Source organism: Zea mays, chromosome 9 (assembly GCF_902167145.1).
Source record: "Zea mays cultivar B73 chromosome 9, Zm-B73-REFERENCE-NAM-5.0, whole genome shotgun sequence".
NCBI classification, from domain to species: Eukaryota; Viridiplantae; Streptophyta; class Magnoliopsida; order Poales; family Poaceae; genus Zea; species Zea mays.
In genome coordinates this window covers 160,842,084-160,855,905 of record NC_050104.1, presented here as the reverse complement: position 1 = coordinate 160,855,905, position 13,822 = coordinate 160,842,084, and the positions used below count along the sequence as shown (strand labels likewise).

At 42.5% G+C, this 13,822-nt stretch overlaps 1 protein-coding gene across 1 annotated transcript; it reads right to left on the bottom strand.

Annotated features, from left to right (window-relative positions):
* Positions 1–42: 42 nt before the first annotated feature.
* Positions 43–5,232, bottom strand: LOC100194131 (uncharacterized). Its single transcript, NM_001350861.1, has 16 exons — positions 5,070–5,232; positions 4,789–4,919; positions 4,608–4,673; positions 4,153–4,262; positions 3,897–3,957; positions 3,615–3,698; positions 3,323–3,379; positions 2,619–2,679; positions 2,406–2,452; positions 2,247–2,324; positions 1,997–2,161; positions 1,676–1,921; positions 1,471–1,549; positions 1,079–1,231; positions 836–945; positions 43–474 (listed from the first exon to the last, which is right to left on the bottom strand). The coding sequence occupies exons 1-16, from the start codon at positions 5,188–5,190 to the stop codon at positions 415–417; spliced, it is 1,629 nt and encodes a 542-aa protein (NP_001337790.1). The 5' UTR covers positions 5,191–5,232; the 3' UTR covers positions 43–414.
* Between the last annotated feature and the right edge of the window lie 8,590 nt (positions 5,233–13,822).

Below are 13,822 nucleotides of genomic sequence, written 5' to 3'. Positions count from 1 at the left end.
TTTTCATCAGGTTTCGGTTTGGGAGAAAGAACAAGGATACATCATCAAAGTCACAACATGAATGAATTCTTGCTACTCTGGAGAAGAATTGACTGGTTTCTTTGCACTTGAACAAGAAAACCCCACGCGATCTTATTTTGTGAGTATACAGACTGTCCCAGTTCCATGTCAAATTCATTTCCCAGTTATGTTCTATGGTGGCACGATCATCCTATTCCATGCCTTCACAAGAACGGGCGCGGTGGTTTCCCGAGTGGAAGGCGACCGTGGCCACAAAAAAAAACACAAGAAGCTCGCAGCTTGGTTGGCACCAATAAGCAAGCACCGTTCAAATGTCTCCCCTTGCTAATCATGTTAGCCTTGGGAGAGACCATAGATCATAGTCCAGTTCCAGTTTGGATTTCGAGCGGCGTATCACTTCTTGATTATTCTCAAGACATCCCCAACGAGATGCAGGGAGCCAGTAACCAGCACCTAGTTCAGTCCCATCGTCAGATCCAAACGTGTGTCAGCATCAAGTGTGAAGACAGACAAGTTAGATAAACAAAAAAAATAAGTACTACAAAACACACACAAGATAACAGTTCATGTGTTATGTTTGAAGGAAAAGAAGCAAATAAAAAAAAGACTCCTCAGAAAGAGAGCATAAAAAGAGCGACACAGGTTACAAAACGAATAACAATATCAAACTTGAAGCAGCACATAGTGACTTGTTATACACACGTTAGTTATGAACGCGTGGGCAATGAAAGGTAACAGACATTACGAATTTAGGATAACTATCAATATGCAGATTTCTACGAGGGAAAGGTTATGTTCTCATGAAAGGTTTTACCTGGAAAGAAGTAGATTGGTTTTCTCGGGCATTTCTCCTTAGCCACTCGATTGCGACCGGAAGCGAATCAAAAACTTTACTAGTGTCGCTGGATTTTGTAGTATTTATACCTGCACCATTTACTCGCAAGTGTTACGTTACATTCAGGCCAGGTAATGCTTGTTTTAAGGGCAAAAAACATACAGGGCACTAAGAAAAACGGCATAAATGGCTAAAGAGATCAGGTTCAGATTTCACAAGAACCTTTATCCTGAAGTAACTTCTCCCACACTGTTTGAAGTGACAGCTGCCATGACAAATCGATTTGCTCAGGCTCCGCTGGTGCTGAAGTGTTAGAACCAAGCTTCGTGTGTTGTGATTGGTTCGGCACAAATAGGGCCAGGTCAAAGTGGACTCCTGACAAAATTAGACAAAAATGAATGCACCCATTTAACCTAGAACTGGAAAAAAAAAAGTCACACTTGAAAGTGAAATCAATAGTAAATAAGCCAGTAACTTCGCACATAACTCAACTGGGCAGTAACTTCATTGGGTTCCCATTAAACAAATTTAGATAATGAATTAAACAACCCATGGATTAATGGTGAATGATTGAAAGGGATACTTTCAGGAGATGATGATTTTTTTTACGGTACCATTTTGAGTTGATGCATCCAGGAGACAAGGAAGCAATCTCATCGGATCTCTCACAGACATGCAGTTGAACAGAAGGATCTGTAATTGGTTTCAAAAGAATATTTTCATATAAGAGAGGAACCTACTCTAAGATGTAATCATGTAATGCACCAAAAGTAGATCAATTCAAGCTTTTAAAAAAGTAGATATGCCGTGAACACATACCTTTTGAGACCTAGATGTATGAGACTGCTCCAAAGAAGATGGTAGCCTTGTATCATCCTTTGTGACATGGGAAAACCACTTGCCACATACTTCCATGCTTTCAGGACTGTGCGCTCCATCCAAATAAAAAACAAGAGAACAATCTTTGTCCTCTTCTGAATTCACTTGTGAATCTGGAACAATCTGTGCTCGGCCTTGCAAAGAAGCACTTGATAGCCCTCTAATAAAATGATCTGGTAAGGGATCCTGAATTCCATCAAAGCAAGACAAACTGTCATACCATCTTTCTTTTAGAAAAGCAACATGATTGAGAAGACTTACAGTACGATTGAGTGGTAACGTATCTTTATGTCCCTGCTTCTCAAGCCACGTACTAGCCAAAGCAACTGCAAGGCCAGCATTTATATATTGATGTTCTCCATGCAGCCCAAGATGCTGATCTTTTAGGTGATGGGGCTCCAGAGGATCAACGACTTGGAGAGAGACCTTCAGAAACCAACGCTGCATTTAAGTATCATGGCTAGAATAAAGCCAACCCCCTAAAAAGATTGGAATCGAAAATAGGACATACACCCAATTCCGAAGCTCTTTGTTTGAGAGCAGTCATTGCCTCTTCTGGTTGTGGAGCAGTATAGGCCGGAACTCCTTTCTGACACAAAGGGCCAAAAAAATAAGAAAAAATGTCTATATATAATTTGAATAGCCTTACAGGAAAGCAATTAAACAAAACCTTGAAAATCCCAGCCTTCTCTCCTGCGATTTCTCCAAGTGTATTCCCTGCTCACAGGCAACAAAGTAAACATGTAACTTTTCAAAAATAGATAAATAAAGAAACATGAGACTGGGCATGTTTGCTTGGGACCCTGGTAGCCACCATCCAAACACCCCCTGAAAGCATGGATCTAATAATAGAGGTGCTTCAACTGTCAGTTGCATGACTAACCAAGGATTTCCATATGATCATATCCAAGGGAAGATATGCCACAAACTACAGGTGCTTTAACCTGCAGGCAGCCAGGCACCCAAATTTAGAGACCAGTCAAGATCTTTGATTTTTATAGTTCAAGACAACTGTGGTAATACAAATGCTGTCAGAAAGCCAAGAAGAGACTCAAGGTAAATTTAAACACGGAATCATTTTGAAAGTCAAGTTGGCACTGAATCAAGCAAGCATACGCATTAACCTAGTCCATCCTTCTGCATGTAATCCAATACAAGGATGCTCACACAAAAAAACATGCAATATTTTTTTCTCGAACACGCAAGAGAAGTGCATATCTTATATTAAGAATAATAAAAGGGGGAAAAGAACCCCAAACAATATCACAAAGTCACACCTTGGATTCTAAGAAAACAAGAAAAAAAGGAGGCCCAGTGTCTGAAGCTCCCACATGAGTGGGGTCTGGAGAAATGATAATCGGAGGTAAGTATTTCCCCCGCAAGTGTGGAGAAGCTGCTTCAAACCCGTGACCTGGAGACTCAATGAGACAGCTCGCACCACTACATCAGGCCTGCCCTTACCAATTCTAAGAAAATCTTTTCAGGACCAAAATGGTATAGTTCAAGTTTACTCTGGGTTTTGACTACTCAAGATGAGCTGTATACACAAACTTTAGTTATGCATTACTGAAATAGAACATCACATACCACATTAGTTGCATCAAACTTCCCTCCTAGGCCAACCTCAAGAACAGCAACATCTACCTGTTAGAGTCGGAAAAAAGACAGGGAAATGATTGGGCAGATGCCAGCGAAGCTCAGAAGGTATAAAGAATGAGTAAATTCCTAGTGTCAGAAGAGCATATATGTGATAGATGCATCAATGTGTCTACCTTAAAACCACATATTTGCACAACAACTTGCAACTAAAATGGCTTTAGCATCTTGAATATCTTGCAAAGAAGGCAGAAAGAGTAGTAAATGCTTGTATTTTCTATACCTGCTCAGCAGAAAATATCTTGAATGCGAGCAACGCGAGGAACCTGAAATAGGCTGGCATGGGAATATCATCATCAGTCTTCTCCTGGAAGTAAGCCCATTTATCTCATCATCCACCAGTTTATATAGAATAAAAGCAGCATGATGAGATCAGACAGATTATATGACAAATGCAAAAAAGTTCCTGATGGAATCAATTCAGTAGTTTGAGCTTTGCCACTTCTAGGTAGTAAACGTCGAGCGCAGAGTGACTTTATATGGAACAACAAATCAAGACACTTACCTTCAACTTGTTCCAGCACCACCAGAAGTACTTCAAAAATTTCTCTTCAGAAATATTAACCCTGATGCCCTCAGAAAGGAGCTAGGTCAGTGCGATCATAAATTTCATAGCACCTAATTACAGGGACAGCACAAGAAAGATGACACAGGATGTTTACATACAAAAAATCATTTGGAAGTTCATAGGATCCACTGTTGTCAACACCACAGCCAGATGCAGGTGTATAAGATGAAAGAACAGTAGGAAAAAGAATTACCCATCTAGCTGAAATCGCTCTCTAACATCCATCAAATGTGGTGAGGTGAACAGCCCAGTATGGAAGCCACACGATCGCAGGATTGACTCGGTGAATGTGCATGTGGAACCCTGTAGATAGATACAGTCAATGCCTTTTCAATTGATGCCAAATCAGGGCCCTAAAAGAATTCAGCATTTCTCATTTCATATTACTACTGTACAAAGACGCAGTTCAATGCTAGCCAATACATATATGGAAATGGTTGCACTGCATCCTGGTATCAAACACGAGTAGCATTAAAGTGCGACTTTAGTAAAGCTTAATGCTTCGCGTTGTTTACATTTGCATTCCATCTGAGCCGTGATTGCCTAGCTGTTTTACCCTACAAATATTGAATCTGAATTCCTGAACTTTCTGATCAAACTAAAAGTGAGACAGCAGGATTGACTAGAGGATGCCGCTAGTTCCTTTACCTTCCCCTTGGTCCCCGCGACGTGAATCACTTTCATCCGCGCGATCGACTCCTCCAGCTCCAGAATCTAACCACCATTCGCACCAAACAGATCCAATTTATCAAACAACCACCCTATTACAATTCGGAACAGCTTTCGCAGGAGGAGATCTTATAGAATCTCAACGCACGGAGCCACGAACCTTGACGTAGTGCTCCATGAGGTCCCACTGGTTGCCGCGGTTGGCGCTGTTCGCGCGCACCTTCTGCGTGATGAGCGAGGAGAGCCGCCCCAGCACCTCCTCGTACTCCGCGGTCGCCGGTGGGGCGCCACCTGAAGGAAGCCCAACAACAACCAAACACACGCACCCAATCCACCGCCGTGGTCAGTTCATCAGCTCACCAAACGTCCGCAGCCATTGTGCAGCGTGATGTAAGCAAGGAATCAAGCAGGCAGGCTGGGTCCCGGGCGTGCGCCGCTCACCTGGCTGCGCCTGCGCGGCGGCGGCGGAGGCCATGGCGCGGCGGATGATGATGAGGTGGGCGGAGGGAGAGAGGAGGAGCAGGCGCCGGAGGTGGGCGGCGAGAGCGGGACGCGAGCGCATAAGCGTCGTGGAGCAGGCGAGGGGAGTGCCGGTGGGAGGGCGGAGGTGGGGGTTGGTGACGCTGCCGGCGGCGCCGTGGTGGGCCCCACGGGCGCCGCAGTGCCGCATACAGACAGGTTCCAACTGGTGGGGGGCTGATTCTTCTTTATTACCAGATTAGGTGGCTGCCATTTTGCTTATCGTCGTGTGGTGGGAAACGAATTACGTGAGACCCAGGTCCTTTGTTAATCTGTAAGACCTGATCTGTCTTTGCGCCACGTAGAACTCCGAATCTCAAAGCCAGAACTCACCACAACATTTTATGGGCCTTGGGCCATATCCTATCGGTAAAACACAAGCAGGAATTCCAACCGACGCCATCTAGGTAACGAGCAAAGCCTTGTCTTGCCTAGCGCCGCCTGTAAGCCGGAAAGGCTGATCATCTAGACGGCAAATCATCCCGACGGCAGCAACTGGTTGCACTCACGGGGACGGATTGACATCGGCAGTCTAATCACTCCGGCGACAGAGCTGATGGTACTTTAGAGATGGAGGTCAGTGATGTTTTTCTATGTTGTACAACAGAGTAATAAGATTAGTAAAAGGAAGATATATTTAGTTTGGTCTTTGCTGCTTTAGAATTGCTCTTTAGACCTGACAAACTACTTAATTTCGTGTTAATATTCATTGTAGGGCAATCATCAAAATTTATCCTTAGAACAAGTACCACAGGTTGGCTTAACCTTTGAATCTGAAGATGCTGCATACAATTTCTATAACTCATATGCAAGAAAGATTGGATTTAGTATCAGAAAGTGTCATGTTAAGTACAGAGCTGATGGTACTTTAGCTTCCAAGTACATGGTTTGCAGTAACGAAGGTCACAAGAATAGTAATCCGACACAACCGCCTAAGAAAGAACGTGCTTCAACAAGGTCAGAATGCAAGGCTCGTGTTCAGTTTTATATTTCCCGTGAAGGTATTTGGAAGATGCAAAAAGTTGAATTGGCACATACTCACCCTTTCACAAGTCCTGACAAGACTCATATGCTTAGATCACAGCGACGTTTGCTACCGGCTGATGAACATATCATTAGCAAAATGAGAGAAGCAGGGGTTAAGTCAACAGAAATATTTGAATTTTTTCAGGTGTGGTCTGGTGGAGCTGAAAATGTGCAGTTCTTGCAGATGGATTGCAACAACTTTATTAGTCGTGAGCGTAAAAAGTATTTGGAAACACAAGATGCAAAAACTTTGTTGGAATACTTAGAAAACAAACAAGCAGAAGACCCGTCTTTCTTTTATTCTGTGGAGCTAGATCCAGATAATGGCGGTCAAATTTGTAATTTCTTTTGGACAGATGGCCAGGCCATTGCAGATTATGCTTGCTTCGGTGATGTCATTTGTTTTGACACCACGTTTCAAACAAATAAGTCTGAAATGCCATTTGCCCCTATTATTGGAACAAATCATCACAGACAAACTATTGTTTTTGGAGCTGCACTATTGTTCAATGAAAGTTCGGAATCATTTGCTTGGCTGTTTAAAGCCTTTTTGAAAGCAATGTCTGGGAAAAAACCTAAAACAATTTTTACAGATCAATGTGCTGCAATAGCGAAGGCAATTATGATGGTATTCCCAAGCTCGTGTCATCGTCTCTGCATATGGCATATATACCAAAATGCCGGTAAGCATCTAAGCCATGTGATTGCCAATAATCAAGAATTTTTGAAGGATTTCAAAAATTGTGTGTATGAAGAAAAGTCAGTGGAACACTTCAACTTGAGATGGCAAGAGTTGATAGCTACTTACAGCTTACAGGACAATGCTTGGATACAAAACCTGTATGATTTACGTGAACAGTGGGCCACGATATATAGACATGATTCATTTTGTGCTGATATGACATCAACTCAAAGGAGTGAAGGTATGAATAATGTATTTAAGAAAACATTTTGCAGGAAACTTTCAATTTCAGAAATCTTGGTAGAATATGACAAGTGCATCGCACGTCTTCGGCGGAATGAATTGTATGAAGACCATAAATCACGCAACTCAGAACCAATTCTTTGTATCACTTCCTTGCCATTGTTGAAGACAGCCGCTAAATCATATACAAGAAACATGTTTTCTGCTTTCCAAGATGAATTTCAGAAACAGTTTACTCTCTCATCCACATTGATAAACTGTGAGGGGACAATCAGCTTATACAAAGTGGTGGCTATGGGTAACAGTGAGAATGAAGCCAGAGTCATCTTTAATTCAGATGATTTGAATATATCATGTTCTTGCAAGAAGTACATCAGTCTTGGTATGTATATTTTCTCGAGTGCTCTACTGTACAGTATTTAAAACATTTATTTTTTTATCTTTAATAAATATAAATTATACAGGTATATTATGCAAGCACATCCTACGAGTATTCAACCAAAATGATATTGTTGATTTACCCCCTCAGTACATATTAAATAGGTGGACAAAGTATGCAAAAAGAGGCGTATATGGATGCAGGACACAAAACCAGAGTGGGAACTTGGCATCACAAAGTACAAATCTTTGTCGAAAAATGATATCCGTCACATTGAAATGTGCAGTTTCGGAAGAAGTTATGCAGCACTTGGAAAATGGTTTTGACAAGTTGACTCTGGAAGTTGAAAATTTACTAAGCAATATAACACTGGTTGAAAATAAATCTCCGGAATGTTTTCTTGAATGCACTGAAGAAGTTGCAAAAGAGCGTATCTCATTCAAAGCTCCTCCACATAAAAAAGGTGCACTAGAAAAAAGATCAAGAAGTGCCTTGAGAGAAGAAAGAAAAATCATCGTACTAAGACAACAAGGAAAGGTATTTGTACTAATTCAATATGTTTTTTCTTTCTTATACTAACATCCAAAAGATATTTTATACTGTCATATCTTTCCGCATGAGCAGAATCAAAGCAATCATCAGATGCAAGACTATCTAAAGTTTCACAGATAATTGTAAGATAATCAAGAAATTTGAGTCAATTGTCCCATCTACTATTTATTTGAGTACTCAGATAACTTTGATTTTTTGTGTAGGAACAAGAGACAAATGTCACTTCTACTGACACTACTGTTTTACCAATGACAAATATTAACTTGCCATTTGGAGAGAATCGAGAGATGCCCATGTTCTTCCCACCCATCCAAGGAGAATTTACAAATCTGTTACTTGGAACTCACTTTGAAGTTGCTACCACAACTTCTCGCCGTTTAGAGTTTGATGAAGACTTCCCTACCAAATCAACTACTTAGTGGCATTAAAGTTTGCTATGGTGTATTAAAATATATGGTACCATTAGATTATGAATGTTTAAGTACTCTCATGGTTAAGTACACTTTATTTTTCTGGCTACATCATGGATTGACGAATGCTCGGCGTTTACATCAGGAACGTTTAAGCTACTCTGTTCAGCAGCTTCACGGTAAAAAAGCAAGTCGCCTGGGCTCCAGTCTTGAGAAGCGAATACGATCAAATATTGTATAGGCTAAGAATGTAGCACAGGCACAGGCTGCACAGCCCAGAAAATGTTACGGTGAGTTGTGGCTTTGAGATTCGGAGTACCACGTGGCGCAAAGACAAGTCGGGTCTGAAAGTCGCCTAGAGGGGGGGGTGAATAGGGCGAAACTGAAATTTACAAATATAAACAAAACTACAAGCCGGGTTAGCGTTAGAAATATAAACGAGTCCGCGAGAGAGAGGGTTGAAAACAAATCGCAAGCAAATAAGAAGTGTGACACGTGGATTTGTTTTACCGAGGTTCGGTTCTCGCAAACCTACTCCCCGTTGAGGAGGCCACAAAGGCCGGGTCTCTTTCAACCCTTCCCTCTCTCAAACGATCCCTCGGATCGAGTGAGCTTTCTCTTCTCAATCACTTGGAACACAAAGTTCCCACAAGGATCACCACAAGATTGGTGTCTCTTGCCTCAATTACAAGTGAGTTTGATCGCAATGAAAGATTGAAAGAAAGCACGATTGAAAAGACCAAGCGACAAGAGCGACAAATAACACACGGATCACTTTCTCTCTCAAGTCACTAATCACTAATGATCTCTTTTCTCAATTGTGAAACTTGGAGAGATGGAGGCTTTGAATGTGTCTTGGAATGGATTGCTAGCTCTTGTATTGAATGTTGAAGGTTGGAATGCTTGGTTGTTGTGAATGGAGGTGGTTGGGGTTGTATTTATAGCCACCAACCACTTCCTAGCCGTTGGGCCTTTCTGCTGAGCGCGGACGGTCCGCCCTCCTGGTGCGGACGGTCCGCCCCTGTAGATCAACGGCTGAAAATGCAACGGTCAGCAGTAACGGTTATATCAACGGCTATATTGCATTTAATGCGTCGTCAGATGTCAGACTGAGCCAGTCGCGGACGGTCCGGTCGTGCACCCCGGACGGTCCGCGAGGCCCCCTATAATTCATTTTTCGGAACCCGTTACCTTCGGGTTTTTCGGTTTCTTACCGACCGGACGGTCCGCGCCTGAGGCCGGACGGTCCGCGCGAGGTCTCGGACGGTCTTAGCTTTTCCTCCGGACAGTCCGTAGTGGAAACTTGTATTTTTGCATTGGTTCTGTCCGAGAGACATCCTTGTGTCGCGGACGGTCCGCTGCAAGGGCCCGGACGGTCCGCGCTTGGCCTGTTTTTCCAAAAAGCTTCTCCTGTCCGGAATAATCTACGGTATTCCGGACAGTCGATTTAGTATAGTTATAGATGAACCTTTGGCACCTGTAGAACATATAATCTAGAGCAAACTAGTTAGTCCAGTTGTTTGTGTTGGGCGATTTAACCACCAAAACTATTTAGGAACTAGGTGTAAGCCTAATTCTCTTTCAATCTCCCCCTTTTTGGTGATTGATGCCAACACAAACCAAAGCAAATATAAAAATGCATAATTGAACTAGTTTGCATATTGTGAGTGCAAAGGTTGCTTGAAATTGAGCCAATATAAATACTTACAAGATATGCATGGAATGTTTCTTTCTTATTTAGTATTTTGGACCACGTTTGCACCACGAGTTTTGTTTTTGCAAATTCTTTTTGTAAATCCTTTTTAAAGTTCTTTTGCAAATAGTCAAAGGTAAATGAATAAGATTTTCAAAAGCATTTTCAAGATTTGAAATTTTCTCCCCCTGTTTCAAATGCTTCCCCTTTGACTAAACAAGACTCCCCCTGAATGAAATTCTCCTCTTAGTGTTCAAGAGGGTTTTGATGTATCATTTTGAAAAACTACTTTCTCCCCCTTTTGAACATAATAGGAAAACCAATTGAAAAATATTCAACACTGAGTTTTTGAAATTTGAATTAGGTGGTGGTGCGGTCCTTTTGCTTTGGGCTCATTTCTCCCCCTTTTTGGCATGAATCGCCAAAAAATGGAAACATTAGAGCCCTCGAAGTGCTATCTTCCTCTTTGGTCCTAAACAAATGAGTTAAGATTATACCAAAGACGAAGTCCGGTCCTTTTGCCTTGGGCTCATTTCTCCCAAAGATAAAGTCCTTTTGCTTTGAATTCTCCCTCAAATGATAGAGAGAATCGCGGAGTGACGGCGAAGGATGAGTTACTGAGTGGAAGCCTTTGTCTTCGCCGAAGACTCCAATTCCCTTTCAATACACCTGTGACTTGGTTTGAAATAGACTTGAAAACACATTAGTCATAGCATATGAAAGAGACATGATCAAAGGTATACAAATGAGCAATGTGTACAATTTAACAAAAGAAGTTCCTAGAATCGAGAATATTGAGCTCATGCCTAAGTTTGTTAAAAGATTGTTCATCAAGAGGCTTGGTAAAGATATCGGCTAATTGATCTTTAGTATTAATATAAGAAATCTCGATATCTCCCTTTTGTTGGTGATCCCTTAAAAAGTGATACCGAATGGCTATGTGCTTAGTGCGGCTATGCTCGACGGGATTGTCGGCCATCTTGATTGCACTTTCATTATCACATAGCAAAGGGACTTTGGTTAATTTGTAACCGTAGTCCCGCAGGGTTTGCCTCATCCAAAGTAATTGCGCGCAACAGTGTCCTGCGGCAATATACTCGGCTTCGGCGGTGGAAAGAGCGACCGAATTTTGCTTCTTTGAAGCCCAAGACACCAAGGATCTTCCCAAGAACTGGCAAGTCCCCGATGTGCTCTTCCTATTGATTTTGCACCCCGCCCAATCGGCATCCGAATAACCAATCAAATCAAATGTGGATCCCCTGGGATACCAAAGTCCAAACTTAGGAGTGTAAGCCAAATATCTCAAGATTCGTTTTACGGCCGTAAGGTGAGCTTCCTTAGGGCCGGCTTGGAATCTTGCACACATGCATACGGAAAGCATAATATCCGGTCGAGATGCACAAAGATAAAGTAATGAACCTATCATCGACCGGTATACCTTTTGATCCACGGACTTACCTCCCGTGTCGAGGTCGAGATGCCCATTGGTTCCCATGGGTGTCTTGATGGGTTTGGCATCCTTCATCCCAAACTTGGTTAGAATGTCTTGAGTATACTTCGTTTGGCTAATGAAGGTGCCCTCTTGGAGTTGTTTGACTTGGAATCCTAGAAAATACTTCAACTCTCCCATCATAGACATCTCGAATTTCTGTGTCATAATCCTACTAAACTCTTCACATGTAGACTCGTTAGTAGACCCAAATATAATATCATCAACATAAATTTGGCATACAAACAAGTCATTCTCAAGTGTTTTAGTAAAGAGTGTAGGATCGGCCTTACCGACTTTGAATCCATTTGCAATAAGAAAATCTCTAAGGCATTCATACCATGCTCTTGGGGCTTGCTTGAGCCCATAAAGCGCCTTAGAGAGCTTATAGACATGGTTAGGATACTCACTATCTTCAAAGCCGGGAGGTTGCTCAACATAGACCTCTTCCTTGATTGGTCCATTGAGGAAGGCACTTTTCACGTCCATTTGATAAAGCTTAAAGCCATGGTAAGTAGCATAGGCTAATAATATGCGAATTGACTCAAGCCTAGCTACGGGTGCATAGGTTTCACCAAAATCCAAACCTTCGACTTGTGAATACCCCTTGGCCACGAGTCGAGCTTTGTTCCTTGTCACCACACCATGCTCGTCTTGCTTGTTGCGGAAGACCCATTTGGTTCCTACAACATTTTGGTTAGGACGTGGAACTAAATGCCATACCTCATTCCTAGTGAAGTTGTTGAGCTCCTCTTGCATTGCCACCACCCAATCCGAATCTTGAAGTGCTTCCTCTACCCTGTGTGGTTCAATAGAGGAAACAAACGAGTAATGTTCACAAAAATGAGCAACACGAGATCGAGTAGTTACCCCCTTATGTATGTCGCCAAGGATGGTGTCGACGGGGTGATCTCGTTGGATTGCTTGGTGGACTCTTGGGTGTGGCGGCCTTTGCTCTTCATCCTCCTTGTCTTGATCATTTGCATCTCCCCCTTGATCTATGCCGTCATCTTGAGGTGGCTCATTTGATTGATCTTCTTCTTCATCAACTTGAGCCTCATCCTCATTTTGAGTTGGTGGAGATGCTTGCATGGAGGGGGATGGTTGATCTTGTGCATTTGGAGGCTCTTCGGATTCCTTCGGGCACACATCCCCAATGGACATGTTCCTTAGCGCGATGCACGGAGCCTCTTCATCACCTATCTCATCAAGATCAACTTGCTCTACTTGAGAGCCATTAGTCTCATCAAACACAACGTCACATGAGACTTCAACTAGTCCAGTGGACTTGTTAAAGACCCTATATGCCCTTGTGTTTGAGTCATATCCTAGTAAAAAGCCTTCTACGGTCTTAGGAGCAAATTTAGATTTTCTACCTCTTTTAACAAGAATAAAACATTTGCTACCAAAGACTCTAAAATATGAAATGTTGGGCTTTTTACCGGTTAGGAGTTCATATGATGTCTTCTTGAGGATTCGGTGTAGATATAACCGGTTGATGGCGTAGCAAGCGGTGTTGACCGCCTCGGCCCAAAACCGATCCGAAGTCTTGTACTCATCAAGCATGGTCCTTGCCATGTCTAATAGAGTTCTATTCTTCCTCTCCACTACACCATTTTGTTGTGGAGTGTAGGGAGAAGAGAACTCATGCTTGATGCCCTCCTCCTCAAGGAAGCCTTCAATTTGAGAGTTCTTGAACTCCGTCCCGTTGTCGCTTCTTATTTTCTTGATCCTTAAGCCGAACTCATTTTGAGCCCGTCTCAAGAATCCCTTTAAGGTCTCTTGGGTTTGAGATTTTTCCTGTAAAAAGAATACCCAAGTGAAGCGAGAATAATCATCCACAATAACTAGACAGTACTTACTCCCGCCGATGCTTATGTAAGCGATCGGGCCGAATAGGTCCATGTGTAGGAGCTCCAGTGGCCTGTCGGTTGTCATTATGTTCTTATGCGGATGATGCGAGCCAACTTGCTTCCCTGCTTGACATGCGCTACAAATCCTGTCTTTCTCAAAATGAACATTGGTTAGTCCTAATATGTGTTCTCCCTTTAGAAGCTTATGAAGATTCTTCATCCCAACATGGGCTAGACGGCGATGCCAGAGCCAACCCATGTTAGTCTTAGCAATTAAGCAAGTGACGAGTTCAGCTCTATCAAAATCTACCAAGTATAGCTGACCCTCTAACACTCCCTTAAATGCTA

Excerpts from the sequence above, each read along its gene's own strand:
- LOC100194131 (NM_001350861.1), bottom strand. The coding sequence starts at position 5,190 with ATGCGCTCGCGTCCCGCTCTCGCCGCCCACCTCCGGCGCCTGCTCCTC. Across the intron at positions 3,699-3,896 it reads GGTGCTGGAACAAGTTGAAG|GAGAAGACTGATGATGATAT; the intron begins GTAAGTGTCTTG and ends GCTTACTTCCAG. Across the intron at positions 475-835 it reads ACCAATCTACTTCTTTCCAG|GTGCTGGTTACTGGCTCCCT; the intron begins GTAAAACCTTTC and ends GGACTGAACTAG.